The 26,420-nt window shown below is 31.3% G+C and overlaps 1 protein-coding gene across 2 annotated transcripts; it reads right to left on the bottom strand.

Moving 5' to 3' along the window:
- Window positions 1-431: 431 nt before the first annotated feature.
- Window positions 432-25,942, bottom strand: LOC139508246 (severin-like). Of its 2 annotated transcripts, XM_071295946.1 has the most exons (8): window positions 9,988-10,089; window positions 5,905-6,017; window positions 5,126-5,235; window positions 4,066-4,172; window positions 2,160-2,238; window positions 1,565-1,663; window positions 1,044-1,186; window positions 432-553 (listed from the first exon to the last, which is right to left on the bottom strand). In XM_071295946.1, exons 3-7 carry the CDS (start codon window positions 5,144-5,146, stop codon window positions 1,097-1,099), a joined length of 396 nt encoding a protein of 131 aa, XP_071152047.1. In that variant the 5' UTR covers window positions 5,147-5,235; window positions 5,905-6,017; window positions 9,988-10,089; the 3' UTR covers window positions 432-553; window positions 1,044-1,096. The 2 variants fall into 2 exon arrangements, with proteins under 2 accessions (XP_071152047.1, XP_071152048.1); XM_071295947.1 differs by lacking the exons at window positions 432-553; window positions 1,044-1,186; window positions 1,565-1,663; window positions 2,160-2,238; window positions 4,066-4,172 and adding exons at window positions 12,103-12,237; window positions 16,410-16,475; window positions 20,781-20,855; window positions 25,728-25,942 and having other exon boundaries at window positions 5,153-5,235; window positions 9,988-10,090.
- Between the last annotated feature and the right edge of the window lie 478 nt (window positions 25,943-26,420).

Genomic DNA, 26,420 nt, shown 5'->3' with positions numbered 1-26,420 from the left:
ACATTAATGTTTGAAGGGTCTTAAGCTTATTCAAACCATAAAGTCGGTATGAAACACCAAAACGGAATGAACAATAACCGATTACGTTTTGTAGTTTACAAATTCTAAACTGGTTCCTGTCAAACTACAACACTTTGTCCGAGTGTAGTGGAAATACAAGCAGAAACCAGTTAGTTTGTAAACTGGTTCCTGGCTGATTACTACACAATGACCTCTCATGCATAATTAATGATAACACAAGCAGATTTCCAGTTTGTATAGAAAATAGTAAATACGAAACCAAGCGCGGTAGGCAAAGAAATGTAATGAAGTTCAGGTAGCCAGTTATGGAACAATGGACTGCGTCATTTTCCAAAAACTTCCCTCCCTACCCTTCAACATTCACCTAATGCAATAGCCCTACACTGGTATAATGTTTTTCCTAAGTAAGCTATAATCCCAGACTAATATACCTCAGCTCTTCCTGATCCATCATCAAACATTTGTGTCTCTGCTGCTAATTGTCTATTTTCATGAAGTGTTGTAGCATCAAACTTAGTCTGAATTGTTTTTGCTGAAAAACATTAAAGAGTATGATATCACAGACACTTCCACATAGGTTAACAAATGTAATTGTAAAATGTCATCAGGATTCATGTACAAGCGGTCTTTTCTTAAAATTTGGTCTTTGTGTCTGGTCTGCTTTCTAGACTAAGGCATAATGCATGGCTGTTTGCCCTTGATGAAGATTGTATGTTGGCCTTGAGATATATGATTTGTTTAAATTGTGTTGTAGGTCGTAGTTTTACATCTCCTTTCACTCATATTTCAATTATCCTGGATCTAAAATTATTCCTTTCTAGTTAGAAATTTAAATTCTTTAAAAGCAATCTTTCTAGTTAAAATTAGAAAAACTTCAGAAATTGTGCAGTAAGGTTGTCAGGGTATAATACTGTCCACTCAGAAAATGTTTAATCAACAGATGGATAAAATATCAATTGGAAAAAAAACCCAGATTTTGAAATACATGCAAGTTTCCAGTATTTGTCTTTTGTAAAACTCACCAACTCTATTTCTACTGTAAACTTTTCCTTCAACTTTAGGTTGTGGCCAGTCTCTAAATAACATTTGAAATCTGTTGGTTCCCACCTTCTACAACTCTGGTTACACTAGTATTGGGATCTAACCCTTTCTTATTTATAAAACCCTAAAATAAACATCATATTGCAGTATCAGTGTGGACATGCATATATATCTCTAACTAAACACTTATAATCTGTAGGTCCTCCACCCTTTAATAAATGTTAAGATGTTGTTACTGTAACAATAATACAATTTCGATTTTGTTTAAATTTGAATAGCATGCAATTTGTTTGTAGCATATCGTGATCATGTATTAATTAATCCTACTCTATTTTTCAATCATTGGAATCAGACATGCATGAAGCAATTTCTGAATTACAATCTTGCTTTACCTTGAAAGTAAAATAACAACACAGTTTTTAGAGGATATCAATTCAAATTGCAACTTATATAAACTTATATAAGTACAATTGGCCATTATTGAAAACCTAAAACAACATACTATTGCATTTCTCATAGCTTCTGATCTTTCTTTCTTTGATGAGCCTTTACCAATCCAGGTCCATATACCTTGGCTACCATTGTCTATAATGTAGGAGTCCTGAAATACAAAAATAATAAAAAATAATTGAATTAAAAACTTGTATCAATCATCCTATAGATCTATATCATTGAATATATTATATAATCCAATTTATAGACATTTATCATGATAAATAACAAAGCACTACTAAAAAGTCTTTCAACAAGGCAAAACCTATCCTGTTTTCTCAAAAATTTTTAGATGAACAAATCTACAAATTTTCTAAATGTCTCCTAGTTTTTACAGTGATCGTGTGAATAATACTATACATTATTAGATCAATTGTCCGTCTTACCCCAGAATTCATATCTTTCCTAGAGAGTGGACCAGATTTAACCTCTGATACTTACCCCAGAATTCATATCTTTCCTAGAGAGTGGACCAGATTTAATCTCAGATACTTACGCCAGATCCATATCTTTCCTAGGCAGTGGACCAGATTTAACCTCTAATACTTACCCCAGAATTCATATATTTCCTAGGCAGTGGATCAGATTTAACCTCAGATACTTACGCCAGAATTCATGTCTTTCCTGGACAGGGGACCAGATTTAACCTCAGATACTTTAAGTGTACCTTCATCTTCAGAACACCTGTAAAATGTAATAATTAAATTATTAAGAGATGTTTCATAATCATTTCATGAAAAAAAACAATTTCCTCAACCCATAAAAATAGAGAAGCCTCAGTACTGTATTTACTTACACATGTAATTAGGAGGACATATTTACTTACACAGGGTGCAATCAACAGTTTTTTTCTATGACGTCATATTTTGAGGGACCATGTATAAGTGACCCTTAGTGGTGGACTGATTAATAAAGATACTTGTATAAACTAGATATCATTGGAATCAGAATGTTCTCTACATGCTCTAGTTTATAATGGAATAAAAAAAAGTGTACTTTTAATAGTATAAAAAAGTTTTATCCAGAGAAACTGGGAAAAACATTGCCTAATTTAAGCTTAAAAAAACCTGAAATCAGGTCATGTACACCCCCCTGAAGTCATGTTACCTGCACATTTTTCAGAATCAAAATTGTATGAATTTCATAGTTTTTACTGGTCTTTCAAAAAATTCATGCTTCAGGGTACGTTCGCCTGCTCCGAAAAGAGCTACAGTGGCTGCAAATAAGTTTTCAATTTTCACTGCCAAAAAAACAGACTGTTTACAGTGTTGTCTCTCCTCAAAAACATGTATATTTAATCTATTTTTTTAAAATTATTGTAATCATATCAACCTGCTTTAATTGAAGTTAATTAACATATTTTTACAACCAAATACAAATAAACAGCTGCGCCATGAGCGCATGATACGCCCGACGTCTTATGTGGAAGTCTTATGCAATAATCAAAAATAGTTTATGAGAAAGTTTTAAGCAATAACCATATATTGTTTTAAAGACACGGGCGGGACATGTGAAACCCCCTACCCTGTTTTTTTTTACAAAAACTAAACATTACCAAAATAAAATTTTGAATCAAAACCAAAAAGTATACAGATCTTTAGATTAATATATCAAAGAAGTGTTTAGTTTTAAGCAATAATCATAACTTATTTTTGAGATACAGTGCGACATTGTAAAAAACCGTCCCCTGTTATACAAAATACTCAATAACTCAAAATAAAATTTTGAATGATCACCAAAAAGTATACAGAATCTTTAGATTAATAGAACAAAGAAGTGTGTAAAGTTTTAAGCAATAATCATAAATCGTTTTTGAGATACGGCACAACATGTAAAAAAAACCCTCCCCCTTTTTTACAAAATACTAATAACTCAAAAATGAAATTTTGAATCATCACCAAAAAGTATACAGATATTGAGATTAATATAACTAAGAAGTGTTTAAAGTTTTAAGTCATAATCAAGAATCGTTTTTGAGATACAGTGCGACATGTGAAAAAAACACACCCCTGTTTTAGTTATAAAGTGCCGTAACTCAAAAAGTTTAAATCTTATTTTCACCAAAAAGTATACAGATCATTTGACTATCATAAGAAACAACTATATTAAGTTTCATGAATTTGGATAAGTCGTTCTCAAGTTACGGTGCGACATGTTTACGCCGGACAGACGGACGGACAGACGGACGGACACCGGACATTTGTATACCATAATACGTCAATTTTGACGGGCGTATAAAAACATACTTTTTCACCAATTATGTTGATAAAAAGGGACTTCCCTCCATGTCTATTTTTAGTTGGGGAATAACCCCTAGTTTTTATATGAAACTGTTTATAGCACCCACATGTAATTAGGAGACATATTTACTTACACATGTCATTAGGAGACATATTTACTTACACATGTCATTAGGAGACATATTTACTTACACATGTAATTAGGAGACATATTTACTTACACATATAATTTATGAAGAGTGTAAAATTAAATAATAACAATTTGACTTACACATATAGTTTGATAACATGTTTCCTGTCCATTTTGTCATCTGATCCTCCAGCTTCTTTTGATTGAATTTCATTTCTCTCATTTAATGGAAGATGTTGTGAGAACATCTGAAATTAGAAATAGCAAAATGTGTAATTCAAACTACATGCATGTTTATAGTGTATTTGAAAAATGTTTGAAAAACACTTTTTCCATAAAATTTACCTTATTTTTTCGCTGTCCATTTCAATGCATTGAACAAGGTTTTAAAATTCCTGCACATTGAAATCAACAAAATATTTTAAACCCTTAGGGCCAGAACTGTCAGAAACCCAGATGTGAAAAATAATTGATATATGCTGGCTGAGGCTAGCTATCGTCAGTAACCAGTTAATGTCAACATGATTTTCTGTAATAAGATTAGCATTGTGAACATTCTGAATACTGCTATTATCTGCAGACAAATACTTTTGCTTCACATTTAAAAACTTGTTAATCTGTTTCAGCCAATGAAATGTTGAAGGTTTTGTTTTTGTAACATGTTGTGGTAAGAAACGCGTGCGGGACATGACATCATCACTTTTTGTAACTGTTAATGTAACAGTTCAGAATTTTGAACATATGAAATATCTTTATTGTCTTGGATTAAGACTCATATATCATACAAACTTTCATTTTGAACACTTACAATTTTTAAGTTTGTAGGTGCATGATCAATAAACACATTCTTTTGAAATAAGAATAATTGTGTTTTTAAAGGCCTTTTCTAAGTTTTATGGGTCTCAATTACATAGACCTTTACTAAACTAACCCTTAACCTAGCCCTGACTTGCAGCAAACAATAAAATCTTACCCTAATACTTAGAACATTACATAATCTTTCCCTTACCATAAATGATTCATAACCTAAAGTATAAGACCCTTAAGGCAAAGGATGGTTGATTTGACAAATACTACAATCTTTGATTTACACTTAGTAAGATTGTCCATGTCAATCACATAATGAAAACAATAGATTTCATGACAGCATTTCCCACACAAATATTAACAGCCAATGAAATTATCAAATAAATAAAATTACTTTTAATTCGTCTGGGTCCATTTTATCTCTGTTCCGTCTTCTACGATGATAATGTTGGTTTTCATTTTACCTGCTCTCTCGTCTCGTAAACTGCTGGCATGCTTACATCCCTACATATAAATATATTAAATTAGATTTTTTTTTAGCCATGATCTTGTCAGTTTTATTTTCGACTTATAATTATGAATGTTCCTCTTGTATCTTTTTGCTTCTCTCTACATGATTTTATCGTAAAGATATTTTTATTTTTTTGAGCATCAATTTTTGTGGTTTGTTTTGCAGATTTAACTTCATGGTTTTAAGATTACATGTACAGTCGATTTCAACGAGTTTGTAGCTAAAGGTAATATCTTTAGTTAGCTTGCTTGCTAGCTCAACAGTGAAGTCATTGTGAGGAAAGGGTATGCTTCTCTCCTTTCGACGTACCCTAGTCCTACAGACAGATAGATGGGTTATCTGTCAGACTAGTCTACTCTTAAAGTTGATAGTTTACCTAACATAACAATGACTTCACTGTTCAGCTAGCAAGCAAGCTAACCAAAGACAAACCCTTTCCTACACACTCATTGAGAATAGGTAACACATTCAGACTCAATGGAAAACATGTATTTTTTTGGTTCCATAATAAATGGTTGAAGTGACTCAAGATTGCAAGGAAAATGGTATAATCAATATTCATCTATATGCATCATATTGAAACACAAAAATTTATGATGCAATAAAATTGTTGTAAAAAAAATAAATCTATTGCAGTTTTTTTTTAACAGTTATTCACATACCATTCGTTTTTCTGTGACACTAGCTTCTTTCCATTCCATACAAACAACACACGACCCAAATCAAGAATGAACACATCACCATGATTCATGGCTGACCACTGCATACCTGCTGCCTACAAATACAAATAAAAGCTGGTAAAAAAACTGTAAAATAATTTTTCAAAATTAATTGCTTCACATCGTAAGACATATATATTTTGACACTACATTTGAATAATATATACGTAATACTATCATAGAACAGCATATATACAAAATCTTGACAAATTGAACAATAAAGTTGCGCAATCCAGTGTAACAGTACAGTATACTTTTTACAAGGACTTAAACCCTTTCAAGCCTTTATTTTATAAATTTTACAAAATGCTTTATGTCTGATTTCAAATTTCCTATTCAAATTAAGATCTGATAATTTGTTTAATATTTTCACATCTAAAAACTTAATTCTTTATATCATTTCTCAAAAATGTATTAACAAATAATTCAGCTTTTCACAAATGTAATTTCTACTTAAAGAAAAAAAAAGTATTTCAATGTAAACTATGTTACACTACCAATTGTAATTCTAGCAAAACTCAAAGAATCAAAGCAAAGCAGAATTTGGTATTCCTAATATTTTTATTGTCCTTAATTTTTTTGAAAGCAACATAATGAACAATAAAAAATCAAGAATGTATTAGGATTATTGTTTTAAAAATTTTTATTCAAATGATTCAACAGCATACACAAATAAACACTGTTTAAAGTTTTAATAAACAGGAAACATAAATTTCCAAGCAAAAACCAATTTTAAAATATTGTTTCCTCTCAAATAGTGAACAATCTTGCGTTAGTTGAAAACCATTCAGTTAAAAAGTTGTCATAAGTATTTTATTAAATGGTACATTACAATAGTAGTCTCTGTCTTGGTAAGTTGTCCTTATAGCAAAGCTTTTAAAAATAATTCAACATTTTTTAAACAAAACTGAAACACATACATGTATACTGAATTTCATATGCACACAAAAACATAAATAAAAGGCATGGCCATGAAATTTATCCATTCCCAGTAGATAGTCCAGAAAAATTTCCTTTTTATCATGTCTGCACACAAAGCTATAGCATCTTCAGAGAAAATAGAAAATTAAGCAAGAAAAGAAGCCATTCTTCTGAATAAATATCAACTCCACAATTGATCTATTCTTTCAATAATCTTTTTTGCTAAGAATAGAAAACACCACTGGCAAAGTTTTCCACAAGGACTCCCGCAAACAGTAAAGCTATTTCAAAATTCTTGCTTATTAAAGATAGTATCCTAGCTGTTTATGAAACAAATATTGATTGATCATTCCATGATTAAGGCCATACTAAATAAATATGTCAGTTTATGCCTTTATGGGTTCCCTATTGATGTCCTGAATTTTTAAATACCGCAAAAATGCCCACCTTTAATTTTTAATTAGTGATTATCTTTTTTCTTGAACCTTGGCGTAAACAATCTTCACCTAAAGTTTTTCCAATCAGTGAGATTGATGTTTCACAACACCTGAACAGGTGAGGATTCTGGGGATGCTTTTAACACCATTAACATGCAATAAGGAATGTCTTCAATCACATGCATATATCATAGGTGTAATGTATTTCATATACAACTCTAAAGTTACTTTGTATTAAATTAATTACAATATATAACATCGTCATATTTAACTGTTCTGGTATATCCACAGTTTGAATTATGTATCTGTATTGGGCAAAAATAATCTCATTTGAGCCATAAAAATTATCTCATTTTGGAACTTTTCTATTCAGATTTTAAATTTTGCAACAATCATATTTTTTAAGAAATATATTTCTCACAAGAAATGTTGAAAATGTATTTCAAAATAGTATTCAGAGTCCTTCATTATGTCAGCAAAGTGTAGATTATACTTTTAAAAGATAAGTAGGAAACTGAAATTATACATAAACAAACAAAAATGAGATATTTTTTGTAGTCCTGTTGGTCTTTTTAAGCCAGACCATACTATATTAGTTTAAATTGCAGATAACAGAATCTGTACAAACAGTACATGAATATAATGAATGCTCTGTGTTACGTCACCTGACCTTCCAATAACATCCAGTACACTCAAGTCTGATTTATACCCTTCATTAACATCCAGTACACTCAAGTCTGATATATAATAATATTACGGATGCATGTACCCTGAAAACTTCTCCCGTCTATATTGCCTGCAGGTAAACTGTAGGTACTAAACAACTTTGCCCATAATGATTGAATGATGCCAGTGATTTCAATGTGAGATACACTCAACTTGGAAAAATCAAACCTATATTTTAGTTCGGGGAAAATTTCCAATCTAGCTCAATGTTTAAATAAATATAAAATAGCATTCTAATAAACTAAAAATATAACTAGAATATTGTCATTAATTATTCCTAGCATGATATTTGCTATTTTGATCTATTTTATTAGAAAATATTTGTTTCCCATTCTTTATGGATAAACTTGATTGAATATGATAAGAAACTAAAGTTTGCTTAAAGCTTTTAGTAACTATTTTTTTTCTAGCAAACACACAGAGCAATGACAAAGAATGATGCAATCTTAATATTAACAAAGAAAATGATGAGAGATAAAAAAAATCTCATCCTAAAAAGTAAGGGATTTAAATCATTCATGTTACATTCCCCCTGTTGAAATTTAAGGAAATAATTTGGTTCTCAAATATTAGAAAAATATCTTTATACTTAAACATATATCTCCCTTCTTTCTACCCAGTACAGGATAACAATTCACTCTTTAAACTAGAGGTATAAAATCAAAGGATTAAAGGTGGTCTTTCCTACATAACAGGGTAAAGGGAAATAACTCCCTTTCTGAAAACTTTCTCTTTCTGTATCCCAAACTAAGCCATAACATCAAAAGTGTCCGGTAGCATGCATGATTTAGCCAATCTGTGTATACAACAAAATCATAACTTACTTCCAGCTGGTAATCAAAGTTTTAAAATATATATGTAAAGATATAACATTATTATGTCTCAAGCACATGTGAAGCAAAACTGTGGACACAGATTAATGCCTTGCCTGCTAATTTGCTGGTAATCAAAGTTTTTAAAATATACATGTAAAGATATAACATTATCATGTCTTAGAAAGCATGTGAAATAAAATTGTGGACACAGACATATGTCTTGCCTGCTTATTTGCAGTAGATACATGTTTTTTAACAAAATAAATAAGAATATATATCATTATGTTCCAAAGCATATGTGAAATAAAATTGTGGACACAGATTTTTGCCTTGTCTGCTTATTAACAAACTATAAACAATGTAGATATGTGGAGTTAAACTATAAACAATGTAGATATGTGGAGTTATGCCAAATATCACAAATATTAAACTGTGATATATTCATTGCTTGCTTATTTGCGGTGATTTAAAAAATACCATACAAATGCATTTATATATCTAAAAGCAAATGTAATGTAAACTTGTGGACATAGATTTATGTCTGGTCTCCTTTTTTGCAGGTGATAAACGTTTTAACAGAATATATACAATGTAATTATAAAGCATTATGTCAGAAAGCTCATGTGATAATAAATTGTGGACACAGATATATGTTTTGTCTGCTTATTTTGCAGCAAATAAAAAGAATATTGTAACTTGATTGACAGTTTCTTTTTGTAGAAGTTATTGACTATTCCTTTTTGTATATATCCATGTATAGGGTATTTGATGATCCTTTTTCAGTGCTTTATACTTTGAATTTCTAAATGACAATTCTAACCCAGTCATTCTTTTACTGATTGTATACAGCTATTAAAATAATATATAAAGAATTTTTTATGGGTATTAATTAAAATGGACATGGTAGAAGAGTAGGAAAGCTGGTTGTTATTCATAAATGTGGGTCGTAAAATCCTTATTGATATATGTCTATATGATGCAATCAGATTTGCATAGTGATATAGAAAGCATGTTAGTTGTTGGAGGATTTCAGAGTCCCTTCCTATTTTCCCATATAAATCTTAATGGTACAGACCTGATTAATTTGAAAATACACAAAGTAATCATACAATTACATTATAACATACCTCTGTCACTCTAACATGATGCTTTCCTTTAACATGTAATAATCTCTGTCTGAATTTATGTTCTACATGATTGAATCCTGAAGCATGGCCACCTTCAAGATATCTAAAATATAAATTCATTATTGTAAATTACAATATAAAATTTAAAAATTGTTCTGTCTTGTTAAAATTGAGACCAGAGGCCATCATATATAAAGCTACTGTTATTGTAAAATCTATGGATAAAAGTAAGAACACATGAAATAAGTTAAAATATTAAGAAATATTTACAAAAAAATATTTAAAACACAAAGCAAAACAAAAATCAATCAAAGCCTTAAAGGCTGTAAAAGCAATTGCTGCCATGTTAATGTTTGGGGACTTTTTTTTCATCCACATATATACAAGAATTAAACCTGACATGAGTGTTGTCTAGTTAAAAGTAAGAAGGTTTTAACTTTATATAAATAAAAGACTTTAGCAGAAAGTCATTTTTAATATGTTTTATATTTCACAAGGAGACAACCGTTACCAGGCTAAAGTTGGGGTCAAATATACATGTGCTGAAACATATAACTCAAAAAGAAATCATCATGGATTATCCCCTGGTAGTGTTTGTAACTTCCTTGGCAATATTTCCTTTATTGATTTAATTTTATCATTTTCATTATTAATTATTAATTTGTATTTAACCATTAACACAAATGATTAAGTTAAAACATTTCAACTTTCCAGACGCAAATGTTAAAAAAACGGGAAGAAATGAAATATCTTACAAGACATAAACATGTAAAGAATAAATGTATATTTCAGCTTAATAAAAATATTTTCATAATGTTACTTTGTCATCATTTTTAAAACGAAGTTCCAAAAATTATTGCTCAGTTGATATGTGTTCTTCTGATGCGGTACGAGCACATGCACTTGTTTCTATCCATAGGAAGGTCGATTATCCATATAAATAGTTTTATACGAGATAACTACAATTCTCATGCAATCCCGAAAAGGGGGGTCATCACAGACAAACATGACATTAAATCGTTATCACTGAACTAGTATATATATTGCGAAAAATGATCTTCAATATTTCGAAAACATGTGAAATAAAATTGCTTACACGGTGGACCGTCGAGTGTCAACAAACGTAGTAGACTTGTTCACTGAAAAGACGAGGATAATGGTTTCATCTGACATTTGTTATGCAAACCCAGTTTTGATCATGATATTTAAAAAGACGTACTTTTTTTCAATCTATGTATTAATAAACTAGAAAATTCCAAATTGTAAATATCTCTCATCTGGACCGACTTGGCATCTACTACGTTTGGACGGGTCCATTTCATTAGTAAGGTGGTCGATAAATATTACGGAGTTTTGACAGAAAAGGAAAACGAACTTATTGTTATGTGTTTTCAACAAGGGTTTCGTTCCGCTAAATTATTTGCCGCAAATAAAGTTTGTCTATTTTTAGATTACAGGTAATATTTGACCACTACGCATTAACCTGTGTAGTGATTTTGATTTTACGATAAATGTATGAATGAACGATAATTTTATGAATGACAAGAGCACCTGACCTCTTAAAGAAACACAAATTAAACATAAAAACCGTATTTATTAGGAGATAATTCAGTTAAATTTTCAATACTAAATCAACAACTGAAATGAATCCATATTTTCTTGAAACATCGTACGAACGGCAGAAAACGGAATCGCATTTATAAAAATGTACTTTTTTTCACTCGGACTTCTATGTTATTTGATAGTCAAACGGTTGACCCTTTAAATACAAAAATACATCTACAAGAACATATTCTGAAACTTCTTAAATCCACTAACTTTTTTTTAAAGTTTCAGCTATGTATTGCATTAGAAAACATACATAGGTGTTAAAGAATGACTGACCAGGAGCCTGTTAACAAAATACTATGGCTTGATCTGGGCGGAGTCTCTGATCTGGGTCACAAAGATGGCCATACACGACGGCATAAAAGCAATTGCTTAAAAACAAAAGGGAGGGGTCCATTCCTCAATAATCTAATATTCCCAAAAATAAACTTTTCCTTAATCCATAAAAAATACATGAATTCACAGATTTGATATTATCTATGCCAATATTTGATACGGACTAACTACTTAATGCCTCCTTTTGGTTTGAAATAATTCAAAACAATTTAGATTCATGTCCTTCCACTTCTCTGTGTTGAACTGGTCCCCACCCATATAATCATCCAGTTCAACTGTCTTGTAGGCTGCTACACCTGCCTCATCCTGAAATATAAGATTAACAGTTGAAATCAAAATACAGTAAATTAAAAATAAAATTTGTGTCCATTTGTTGAACAATGGACAAAAATGCAAGATTACTTATTTTGATTCCAGAAAATGCTGCATTCAAATAGCAGATTGTGGAGTTTTATTTTTGCATAATCTATCCCTTTATAATTTGCTTAATACTATAAACATTTCACTAAGTATACTGAATTTACTGTGTTACTACAGTTGCCTGTTAATTGCTTACATCCCCTTCATTGAACTTTAGCAGATCTGAATTGGAATTCAAACCATCTGACAAAAATGTCTGAGATCACCCCAAGATATTTGTGGGGTGGTGTTGCTCAGTCTTTAGTTTTCTATATTGTGTTTTTTGTACTATTGTTTGTCTGTTTGTCTTCTTCTTTTTTAGCCATGGTCAGTTGTCAGTTTATTTCAACTTATGCTTTTGAAAGACTTTTGGTATCTTTCACCTTCTCTTTTTACACTCTATCAAACACAAAATTACAGAAGCTGTTTTTTTCAGCTTTGAATAATCGTCATTTTTAAAATTCATATTTAACACAAAAAACAAATATAAACTTTTCATGGGTAGGGTATGACATGTAACAATTTGGATAGTAAGGTCTGAAGCCCTTAACAAAACAGGAATTATCCCCTGCAGTATTTTTGGTGAAAGTGCCTATGAATATAAAGATAGGTCCAGTAAACACCAATGAGACTGTGAGTGAGCAACCAATCAACATAAAAAACAAGATATTTTTTTTAAATTCTTAAATTTTGTTTGTTGGCTTGATGTCTTTTCTTTTAAACAAAACTATCATTGAAAACCAACTAATTTATTCAACTTCATCAAGCATTTGTCAACTGGTCAAGGCAAAATTAAAATATCAAAATTTAATCACACAAGAGTGCAAACGGTGAAATGTATCGCCTTCTTTACTAATCATTGATATTATGTTGATAGTCCTAAATATAAAGCTTTATTACAACTGTCACATAAACGCAACATAACCAAGAAAACTTAACATTGATCAATGAACCATGAAAATGAGGTCAAGGTCAGATGAACCATGCCAGACAGACATGTACAGCTTACAATTCTTCCATACAACAAATAGAGTTGACCTATTGCTTATAAATTAAGAAAGTCAGACAAAACACAAATACTTAACACTTAGCATGAACCGTGAAAATGAGTCAAGGTAAAATTTAAAAAAAACTGCACTACTGACATATAGATCATAAAATATTTCCATACACCAAATATAGTTGTCCTATTGCATATAGTATTAGAAAAATAGACCAAAACTAAACAAGAGGCTGTCACAACGACAGCAAACCGGATTTATTAACATTTATTTGTGTCCTGGCAATATCACAAGAACCATTACTGATGAATGTGAAAGTGAAAATCGTCAATATCAAATTTGACCTCCATTTTGTCATCAGTATCAACATATTAAAATTTGAAAAGCTTAGATTGAATGGTTCATGAGTAAATGCAACAACGTGAATGGAAAAGCCATTTTACGATCTTTCAAGAACAATAACTCCTGAACGGTATTTGTCATCAGTAACAACATATAAAAATTTCAAAAGCTTTGGTTGAATGGGTTCATGAGAAAATGCACGGACACGACTGAAACACATTTTTCAATCTTTCAAGAACCATAACTCCAGAACGGTAAAAGTCAAAATCGTCATTATTGAACTTGACCTCCATTTTGTCATCAGTAATAACATATTTAAATTTGGGAAGCATTGGTAGAACAGTTTCATGTGTAAATGCACGGACACGACTGGAAACTCCATTTTTCAATCTTTCAAGAACCATAACTCCTGAACGGTAAAAGTCAAACTCACCATTATTAAACTTGACCTTCATTTAGTTGTCAGGTAACAACATATTAAAATTTTAAAAGCTTTGGTTGAACGGTTCATGAGTAAATGCACGGACACGACTGGAAACTCCATTTTTCAATCTTTCAAGAACCATAACTCCTGAACGGTAAAAGTAATCAAAGAGCAGATTGCTCTGACGGATACGATTGCCGTTGTTTCGTTGACACATGTACATGTATACATGTAGCTGGATAATATTATTTTTCAAAACTAATTCAACTGCACATGTAAAATAGTTACAAAATAGCCAATCCCGGATAAAAGTGTATGAACAATGCGATTAGGCCTATTGTGTTTTATTTTTGTACTATCAATTCCAAGTTTACTTTCCACAGCAGTCACTGAGACTCAGAGTGAGAGAAGGTATTTCACTTCGTATCTTATCACCTATTTTCTACGTTAATTCTAGGAGGAACCCCATTCCTAACTCTTTAAATATTTAATTTCCTTTCGATCAGTGATCATGACTCCTTTCCGTACACAGTTATCGGTTTAAATTTCGATCATTTTTAATATAATACACTTTATTGACAGAACGAGCTAATACTCGACGTATTGTTTTAATTCAGAATTCACGGAAGTTACTTCCAGAAGGGAGACAATTGGAAACAATAATATGGAAGACTCCATTTTGCCTGAAGGGGTGTTCTACGATGTGGACTATATTTATTTTCATTTAAATGATGCATATGATTTAAAATTATGCAACAATAATAACCTTCAATAGCAGACATACATAGAAAAAATTAATTAATTGAGTGGGGAATCCAGAGCAACCATTCAATCGAAAACCCCTCAAAGTCAAGAAAACTATACGCATGCGCATAATTTCCAAAAAAAACCTGAGAAAGAACGTATATTAAATGTTTATTAAACGACCTAGATAGTTCTCTATTTCTTTATGGAAGTACAATCTCAAATATCAGTTTCATAAAGGTAAAATATAAGAAAAACTCAACTTCAGTTCTTATATGACAGAAATAGATTTATCGGAATTCAGAGAACTCTCGCATTTTATCAACTGGGAATTCCCTCTAACGTGTTTCTAAATTTAGAAAAACACTAAATATAAATACTGCGTAATTCTGATTTTCCGTGTTGTTAAAACACGCATATAAGTCAAGGGAATTATCAAACATGAAGATTATGAAAAGAACATTATAGGAAAGTTGTTAAAGTTCAATCCCTTTGTTTGTTTTACCTTTAAAGCAAGACAATCATAAGAATCTGAGATGTTCCTTAATGTTTAGAATAAAACGATTGACGTGAGGGCAATGCTCTGAGCCACCAGTATAAGTCTACAGATTGCTTGAAAGCAATCGTATCCAAAAATCGCCATTAATGAACTTGACCTTCATTTAGTTGTCAGTAACAATTATAAAAGCTTTGTTGAACGGTTCATGAGTTAATGCACGGACAACATTTGATTGCCGCCCGCCCGGCCGCCCGCCGTACATCCCAAATCAATAACCGACATTTTTGTCACAAAAATCCGGTTAAAAACTTAACTTTGACCACTGAACCATGAAAATGAGGTCATGGTCCGATGACACCTGTCAGCAAGACATGTACACCTTACAATCATTCCATACACCAAATATAGTAGACCTATTGCATATAGTATAAGAAAAACAGACCAAAACACAAAAAACTTAACTATAATCACTGAACCATGAAAATGAGGTCAAGGTCAGATGACACCTGCCAGTTGGACATGTACACCTTAAAGTCCTTCCATACACCGAATATACTAGACCTATTATGTATAGTATCTGAGATATGGACTTGACCACCAAAACTTAACCTTGTTCACTGATCCATGATATGAGATCGAGGTCAAGTGAAAACTGTCTGACGGCATGAGGACCTTGCAAGGTACGCACATACCAAATATAGTTTATCCTATTATTATAATAAGAGAGAATTTAACATTACAAAAAATCTTATTTTTTTTTTCAAGTAGTCACTGAACCATGAAAATGAGGTCAAAGACATTGGACATGTGACTGAGGGGAAAGTTTGTAACATGAGGCATCTATATACAAAGTATGAAGTATCCAGGTCTTCCACCTTCTTCAATTTAAAGCTTTTAAGAAGTTAGCTAATGCCGCCGTCGCCGCATCACTATCCCTATGAAGAGCTTTCTGCAACAAAAGTTGCAGGCTCGACAAAAAATTGGGTTAGAAAGAGCTTAAATTGCAAAATAAAGTATATCGTGAAATGGAGAAGGGTTACATGTCTGTATATATATATAAGTTAATTACCTGAGTTGTGTCAGAACCTAACCAGAAATGTATATGAACATCAAAGACGCCTTTAATTTCTTTCATCTAGAATGAAAACATATATTATTATTAATACACTGAGTCTGAAGTAACCTGATATACTCAATACATGCAGTCTAAAGTAACTGTATAAACTAAATTTTAGTGTTTTATATATCAATCATTTAGTTTACAGATATCAACAGGTTTACACATGTTTTAAGTCACATAAGCATGAAAGTACTTATATTTAAAAATGATTTCTTACTAGTCAAAAGTCCAGTTTGGTTGGATTATTCTGACTTGTAAAAACGCTTTGATATGATGGAATATGAACATTAATCACTAATGACTGGATTCATTTATTTTCAATGGGATTTTATGTAACTATCATACAAGTGAGAGGTTTATCTAGCTATAAAACTAGGTTAAATGCACCATTTTTACATAAGAAAATGTCTGTATGAATCAGGAGTATGAAAGTTGTTATCATCTGCTTGATGTGATTGAGCTTTTGATTTTGCCTTTCGATAACAGACTTTCCTTTTTGTATAGCCCAAGACTGCATTACAAGCCTATATGTTTGAACATTTCAATTGGGGTGGGTTCATCTTTATCTATGAAATCCACGAAAAATGGAGAATCCTGGATATAATACCGAAACCACAGTATATAGATCCTACTTCAAATTATGTAATCTGAAAAAATCTGATTAAAACTTTTATAATCAGAGCTTTACAATTTTAGATCAACAAAAAAAACAACACAAAAAATCTTCATTAGCCACACACAAACACACAAAATTAAGAAATAAAGGAAATCTAATCTTTGGATTTTTCTCAGTTTCTTCAAATTATTAGATAGTAATAGAATATGTAACAAAAAACCTATTTCAGAAAGCTTATATTTCCCCTTAATTATCAACTTTAATATAAATTACAGCAATGGAAGTTCCTCTGAATTAAGTTATTTCAATTGTAAGTAGGAATTTGTTACTATCAATTAATTCACTGATTGGAAAGAATTACCATGATTTTCCAGTGAAATAAAATCCTAAAATTTCACATGTGAAATGAACTCCATTATCTCACTCCTCTGAATATTTTCTAATTTTATTAGAATTCCCCCATTTATATTTATACGTATAAGGTTAATTTATAGTTGTTACACCATGTAGTATCTTTTTCATTATGTATATATTATCTATAAATCAATTGGTAGTGTAACTCCTGCAGACAGATCTATAAAAACCAAAAACTATTATACTGCTTTTTATTTATATTTGTGGATATCAATTTTCATGGATAGAGAAAATCTTTTATTTTCCTGGATATTTGATTTCCTTGATTCAATCAAGTCTATAAACGAGCCTTTAGAAAATATGTACATTGTTGTACATTTAAGTTTGTGGTTTACCTTAAAACCCGAGAAATCCATGAAAATTGGTATCTCACGAATAATACATGTAATGAATCTGCAGTAGTATAATTACATAGTCCCATTAGTCTACAGTTTAAAGCTGGGGGAACTTGTAGAAAGAAGCAATTTAAACGTCAGTACTTTTGCACATGTACATTTTTTTAGTACTTTGACTCAGAGCTACTGAAAATGTCCCCTTACTATGTAGCACTGTATTGAAGACTTTCAAATTTTTGTGGTTTTATTTCAGTACCATAATTCTACAGAAATAGAATTTCAAACAAATTTCTTTAGTACAAATCAAAAGTACCAATTTTGTACTTTTGGTCAGAGATTATTATAAGTCATAAACATATGAACTATAAAAGTACAAAAATGTATCAACCATACTTTTGGTAGTTGCTTTGAACTCATCAGTAGTGTAATGTTATTCAAAATTTTACAGAAAATGTAATAATCAAAGTACTCCAAATGTATAAAATATGAGTAAATTATCAAATCAATGGGTACATAAAAATTGTAGGAATACTAGGTAGTACTGTAAAATAAAGGTTCTAAAATAGTACCATTATTTGGAAGTACTTAAAAACAGGAGTTCACTACACAGGTATATTTTCAGTACTTCAAATCTATGATACTAAAAAATGTACACATGCAAAAGAATATGTGACTATACCCTGTAAGAGGAATTACTGTTGACTGCCACTCTATAAAAAAGCTTTTTGTGAAAAGATGAGCTTAAAAATAGATACCCGACCAAAAGCATTATACTACATGTACTAGAAAAGGTAATGGGATAAACTGGGTAAAACGAAATATAAATATCCTTGTTTTAAAATTCCAATAGGGAACATATTTTATATAATTGTATAAATAAACCAATTTTTCAAGACGTTTCGGCCATTGGCCTTCTTCAGTTCTTTATTTTTCGTATTTGAAAATACAAATGTATTGTCAGCCATGTAGTTGAGAGGAAAAATAAAGAACTGAAGAAGGCCAATGGTCGAAACGTACTTGAAACATTGGTTTATTTATACAATTAAAGAAATATTAATAATCAACTGTTCCTTCAAGTTTTTTGTTTTTTGCTGTGCATGTACTGGTTTTGTGTCATGGTTTATTATACATGTACTGGTTTTGTGTCATGGTTTATTATACATGTACTAGTTTTGTGTCATGGTTTATTATACATGTACTGGTTTTGTGTCATGGTTTATTATATATTTACTCCATATTTTTTGTTTGTCTTTGTGTCATGGTTTATTATACATTTACTCCATATTTTTTGTTTGGTCTTTGTAAAGTTTTTTCGGTTTAAAATTAGACAAATAAGTTTTTTGTGTTTAGACCTAGAAGTTTTTTTATTATCTAACAATAGAGTGATTTGAGGCATATCATCATTCCTCTAGACAAAAAGAATGTGTTGAAAAAATAGTAGTGAATAGGAGTGAGTAAAATGTGGACATACTTATAGTCAGTAAAAAGTAAAATCACAGTAATAGAATCTTTGAAGATAATAATCATAAAGTGACAAGCTCTTCTTAGAAAAATTTGCTCAATCAATTAAGGTTCACATTTAAAAAAAGAAATGTTTTAGGAACCTCAAAGGAATAATCATGATAATCCCAAAAACCATTTCAAAATCATTATTTTTTTTAAGAGTTATTTAATGTTACATTCCTCTGGAAAAAAAAGCCATATTAGAATTAGAAATTATCCACATCAATCAACCTTATTTACCACCACAAATAATTTTTGACAGCCTACTACAAAATCTTTTAAACTCAGTTTTTGACAGTAAAACATATGATGTTGCTTGCAAATTCAGTTCTCTAAGTTCTGACAGTAAATATATAACTGTTGCTTGCAAATTTCAGTTCTATAAATTCTAAAATAAGTATAAAAGATGGTTTGAGCTATAGATATATTGGTGGAAGCTTCTAATCAAATATATATATATGAAAGCCTGGAAAAAGTCATCTATGTTCTTAATATTATTATCCACTGTCCTAAATGCAACTTCATAAAACTGAAAAGCTGTGAAGCAAAACAAAATTATTGCAGTAAAATGACTGATTGATCGTGGCAAAAAACAAAGCAATACCTTCACATTACAACCTCTCTCGTCTCCCCTCCTCAGCGATCTGATTTGAAAATAGCATGCATTTCATAATGAGATAATACTATTTATTTTATTTTTTGGTTAAGTGCACATGCAGTAGCTAGCATCTGTTATGTACTGCAAATTGATGTTTAAAATTGATTTCTGTATTTTCATCTTCTGTGACCACGTTTTTACAACTGCAAAATGTGTATTTTTTCAGCTCTTATATATGAAATCCATGATAATTTGTACTAATATGAATTGAAGAAGATGTCTTTGTGATACTAAATAGAAATCATTTAAGTAGCTATGTTGTTATAGAATAGTTACTCCATTAATACCTCAAAACTATAAAAATCCAATTTTGAAGAAAACAAGTATGATGATAGGAGTTTTTAACGACCTTGACTGGCTATACAGTCCTCCCAAGGTGGGGTAAAACAAGCACATACATTTCAGGGCCTTTTATAGCTTACTATGCAGTATGGTCTTTGATCATTGTCGAAGGCCGTACAGTGTGACCTATAGTTGTTAATTTCTGTTTTATTTGGTCGCTTGTGGAATCATACCAATATTCCAATCTTTATAAAACACACAGTTTAATTATCAGCAAAAAAATTTATACTGGGGTAAAACATTTCTTACATTTTACATGATGAAACTAAGCTAATAGAAACACAGTAGAAAGTTAAAATGATACATTTCTACGGAAAACTTGCATATATACTAAACAGACATACAACGTTTATATATGAATTATTTGAGTATGAAAACTCTAAGTCTGTATATTATGGACAATTCTAAGCTGGTCTTGTTGTCCATAATACACAGGTATAACCTGTACTTACAGATAATACTATATATGAATCTCCTTTGTAGAAGTTACCATACTGTTCTTTGGGTACAGATACCACGTTCATTTTCTACAAAATAGAGAATAGATTATGTTAATAATTACAATTAATAAAATTCTATTAACACTTTATAAATCATGTGTATAAGGTTTAAGACAAGCTTCTGGATTTACATCAAGGATGCACCAAATACTTTAAGAGCTATATGATCAATAGAGACCTTGCAAAAATAGCCAACAAATCTCAGGTCGTTACCTTTTCTTGATTTACCTTTATGTGCAGCTCATGTAGATTGATTGGGGAGACCTTGAAAGAATTATCAACACAATCTAAAGTCAACTATGCCTGATGTAGTTTGAATTTTAGTTTCCATATTATTCAATAAAGTGGCGATGCACTGATTACAGGGCTAATGATACCTTTAAGGACTAACAGACCACTCACCAGCAGCAATATCAATTCAATGATAGAAAATAATTAATTTGCTGCATACAAAGCACTTTTCTATATTTATCTTTGTCAGTAATGCCATAAACTAAACGTTAACAGAGTTCGCGAAAAGTGGTGTTCCTCAGGGTTTTACCACCAAAATTTAGCATAGGACTGACACAATTTAAGTATTTTCCAATAGATTTAATAGTGAGGACCAGCAGATTTTTTTCAAGGACCACCAGGGGAAAAAAGATTTCGCTGAACTCTGCGTTAACAATTGTTGATCATACTGCCCCCACAAATACAAATGCTGAAAACAATATGCATAAGTCTCACTATTTTGCAGTCATTAGACAATATAACAGATTACTTTTTATTACTTTTTTTCCACTATACATTTTGTACTTGTAACTTTTATTATATAATTGTTTGACATGTAATTCTTGCTGTATGTAAGTTTAATAATACTGCATTGATGATTCCATGGGGAGATAACTCAGCTCATCAATACTACATTAATCCTGACATTATCATCATCATTATGGCATCCTTCATTGATAAAACCATAAATAGTCGCTTAGCTTTTATTTATAATGGGGAAACAACAAGGCTTATAAAAAGTTTTATGTATTTCCAATACCTCAGGTGTATATCAGACAATTTAAGGTAACATTACAGTAGTAGGCTGTTCTAAGGAAGGAGTAATGGACCATGCATTAAATGGTTTGTAAAGTTAACCAGACTCACAACTTCTGAGCTAAATTTGTTTAGTGCGTAAAAAACAAGGTCATTTATGAAATTAATTTATTTTTAATATCTACTGTACTGTAAACATTATCAAGGTAACACTTCAAAAACAAACAGTAGGAAAACAAGTTAGACGTCTGAAACTGTTGATAATATCTGTAACAATTTTTTGCTTTAAGACTGTGAGTGTACTCATCCCCCCCCCCCACCCCCCCCCCCCCCCTCAAATTTTTTTTTTTTTTTAACAAAATTGGTAATTCAAAATAATACTGTAAATTCATTTTTGCAAGGTTTTTATTAACGGAAATAATGCGACATGGTGAGTATAGCAATAAGAACTTACTTTCTGATAACTGTCAATTACAGATCTTTATGTGGACTCTCTTGTAATCATATATTTTAATTAATTGAAACTTGCAATTGACCTTAAGTGAAAAATCAAAATAACAAATGCACAAAGTAATGAATCCACAACTGCTGTCTCATTTGCCAGACCTTATTTTATCATACTACTATCTTTCATCTCATTGCCTTAAACCTACACGAGTATATTTAACCTTAAAATAAGTAACAAACTTTACATGCATAACTTTGTTTATCATTAAACATATACATTTCTGACAAATCTAACCAGAAAATCTTTTCCATAGATATAAATTCAATCGATAAAACGTTGAAGTCTAATTTTCATTTTTAAATATCTTAATTATACAAAAGATTATAAGAATAGGCTGAAATATTTTGTTGGCTTATAGCTTCTCCTTGAATGTGTGTGATTCTAACAGACCATCCTTTATAATTTAAATTACATCTAAGATATTCAATGCATTCCAAAACGATTAAAGGTAAAGGGTAAAAATAACTTACGTAGACTGAGTTGATATAATTTAAACACCATTTAATCAAACACAAAAGTTCACTTCTTTTTGATAATCTTTTTTGACAAAAAATTATACAAGACTGATGAGGTATTATTGCCAATGAGACAACAATCCACCTAAGTTCAAATAAAGTGGATGTAAGCAATTAAGGCAACCCTTCAGCCTTATATACATATATACTTTTCTTACAAGCTGGATCAGTTTAATCATAAGACCTCAAAATGAAATAAAAATATACAAGACTCTTTATTAAATTATCAGTTACATATAAAATCAGCTGTTTGTTTATATTTTCATTTAAATGATGCCTATTTCTCTAAAGTTTCAGTGGCGGATCCAGGGGGGTGGGGGGGGGGGGGGAGGGGGGGGGGAGTGGGGGGGGTGTTCCAGGGATTGGAACACCCCCTTTTTTTGGCCGATCAATGCATTTGAATGGGAGCATATAGTTGGAACCCCCCCCCCCCCTTTTTAAAATGACTGGATCCGCCACTGAGTTTATTGTGCATCTTTTTGTTGTATGTCTCATCGATGTATACCGTACATCTATTTATATTCATATTCCAAAACATATTTATATTTCCTTTTACTGTATTAGGTAGCAATTATTTTAACACATAGAAATGTCGACTAAACAGAAATTTAAATGACTTCCATTTGCACCCAGTTAAACTATGAAAGCATTTCAAGTTTAATTAGCCCACATACCCGAGTTAATAGAAATGTTAAATTTCTGTCTTACTAATAATTTGATGTTTTGGCCTGATTTTTAGACACTGGTTATTCTAAACCTATGGTTCTTATTTCTCAGATGTAAGATGTCTTGAAAATTATTTGTCGTTAAATCTGACATGTATGACAACAACTATTTTTGATATAATCAGCACATTTTATTCTTTAGGCATTATGTAATGAACCTTTACCCCTCTGGAATATAATGTAATGAACCTTTACCCCTCTGGAATATAATGTAATGAACCTTTACCCCTCTGGAATATAATGTAATGAACCTTTACCCCTCTGGAATATAATGTAATGAATTAATGCTTGCAAAGTCCTATTACAATACTTTGTCTTACTATTACTGAGAAGTACCACTAGAAGCTTAGGGACTAAAGAACAGATCGCAACTGTCACCTAACCCCTTAAGTTCTATCTTAACCTTTGAAACCTAACCTATCTTACCCAAAAAATCTACTGACCCACTCTGAAGAAAACGGCAAGGGGCACCAGTATAAACCAATCTAGGACTGCATGCATTCATAAAACTGTTGCATAACCCCCATGTTCTTTCTTTATCCTTACCCTAACCTAATTGAACCCCTAAATATAGACTGACGTCCATTGTAAAGAAAAATGGTCAGGGAACCTCAGAATAAATCCATTATGGACTATGATACATGCATTTATAAAGCTGTCTGAGCTAAACCCCTAATCTATCTTATCCTTACGTTAACCCATGATCCCCAAACATATACTGACCAGCCATAAAGAAAATTGGCATGGGGACCTGTATATATATATCGAGTCTATCTGAAATTGAGGGTAAATTATATGGCCTTCCAAATACCGTTTAGATCCCTAACATCACTGAAGAGACATATATTGTCTAAATCTAGATCTGGTGTACAAAAAAAATATTGACACCTTGTGTTTGTGGCATAACATCTTGGACACAAGTTTATTGTTTTCTATTTAGTATCAAATTTATATTAAGATCCATTTTGTTACATCTCGTGATCAATTTTATTTGGCAATCACCAATGGCAGTCAGCAGGGTTTAAGAACATCAGTTGTTCGACCTGTTAGTCAAATGCGTTTTGTTTAAATATACTTTTTCACTTTTTTGGTCTTTTGAAAAATGTTGTTTGTGCTGTATTTAGACCCTTCTACAACAAAATTTGTTTTACATGCACACGTATAAAAATTGCGTTTTTTATCCAACGCAATCATAGGTTTGAATGTAGTTTTCAATATAGACGTACTTATAAATATAATTATTTTCTGTGACTGTATATTACATTAATTTGTAGGATCCTTTACTACAGATAATTTAGCTGATCTGTAACAAAAACATCTTCATGCCTTATATATCATGTACTGTAGTATGCTGCTAGATTAAAACTGACGAGGAAAGGTAACACACGGCCAGCGAAAGCTCTTTTTTTGAGAGCCCAGGTGGTCGTGTGGTCTAGCGGGACGGCTGCAGTGCAGGCGATTTGGTGTCACAATATCACAGTAGCATGGGTTCGAATCCCGGCGAGGGAAGAACCAAAAATTTGCGAAAGCAAATTTACAAATCTAACATTGTTGGGTTGATGTTTAGACGAGTTGTATATATATATACCAATCTAGGACTTAACCCTTACCTACTGAAACCTAAATAAACTGACCCCCTAAACAAAAGGGCCAATACACATGATACATGCACCTTCTTTCTATGTCTTAACTAATAGGTAGTCCTAAGATTCAAGATAGGCCTTATATTATATAAACCTTCTCTGATTTACTATTCATTACTCTTTTCCTAATCAGTCACAATAACCTGTACCCATGTGATTTCCATTATAAATTGTTTAATCGATTTTAAAAGTTCAGAAATTAATGGCATTCAATGGTAGTGAGCAAATATGAAACACTTAATCAAATAGCCTTAATTATACCGGTACAATGTATTTATTTAAATTTTTATGAAAACCTGTTTTATTTAAATCCATTGACCCCACCTTTGGCAATTACTACTGAAAAATAAAGATTTGTACTGCAACTTTAATATGTAATAATCAATGCCACGCCTCTATATTTCAACTCACCGACACAAATATTTTTACAAATTAGTTCACACTAAATCTTATTTATTGAAAAACTAGCATACAAACTTTACCTCAATTCTCCATATATGAAACACTGACTTTTTACTCCTAGGGTCAATCACACGAAAGGCTGCATCTACGTTAGCCATTTTTCTAAAGTTCTTCTATATTCCAATTCTACAAAATAGTTAAATGTGATTATCATAAACTACCGGTCAAAGGCGTAAATATTTTCTAGGTGAATGAATTATAAATAGATTGTGTTCAATGAAGCATGGTGTTACAGAAAACCACCTTGTATTACAAGTAACACTTGTATTTACCTGTGCGTACAGGTATTTAAGGTAAACCATTGACTTAACCAATCAAGCAATTAAGACTATATAAGGAATGTGTAAAGATGAATCGTCAGATAAACAGTGGTATTTACATTTTTCACTGACCGCTGGTCAAACAGTTGATTATGTCATTAGGTCGTAATATAAATACAAACCTAATATCCTTGGGTTATTGAGCTAAGTGTTGACTAAAGTGAAGATATCGGTCTAAAATTAGCTCCCAAGAAAAGCTCAGTTTGATATCAATTCATTAGATATTTTAACTCATTTGATCATGAATGAAAAAAAAATCAATAAAACAATTAGTATGACTGCAGCTTCCTTACAAAATTAATGTACCATAGTAAACATGGCCTTCATATCACATGCACTGTGGGTTTTCTTGCAAGTGTTAAGAATTGTACAGCTATTTGCCACACCTTGTTT

The sequence above is a fragment of the Mytilus edulis genome, unplaced genomic scaffold (genome assembly GCF_963676685.1).
Source record: "Mytilus edulis unplaced genomic scaffold, xbMytEdul2.2 SCAFFOLD_605, whole genome shotgun sequence".
Classification (NCBI taxonomy): domain Eukaryota; kingdom Metazoa; phylum Mollusca; class Bivalvia; order Mytilida; family Mytilidae; genus Mytilus; species Mytilus edulis.
This window is presented reverse-complemented; position numbering and strand designations above follow the sequence as displayed.

What these genes read in the sequence shown, in the direction of transcription:
- LOC139508246 (XM_071295946.1), bottom strand. Translation starts at nt 5,146, where the DNA reads ATGGACCCAGACGAATTAAAA. An exon ending in GGAAAGACATGAATTCTGGC is followed by an intron (nt 1,664 to 2,159) that starts GTAAGTATCTGA and finishes TTTGTATTTCAG; the next exon opens with GACTCCTACATTATAGACAA. An exon ending in AAGCTATGAGAAATGCAATA is followed by an intron (nt 1,187 to 1,564) that starts GTATGTTGTTTT and finishes TGTTTATTTTAG; the next exon opens with GGTTTTATAAATAAGAAAGG.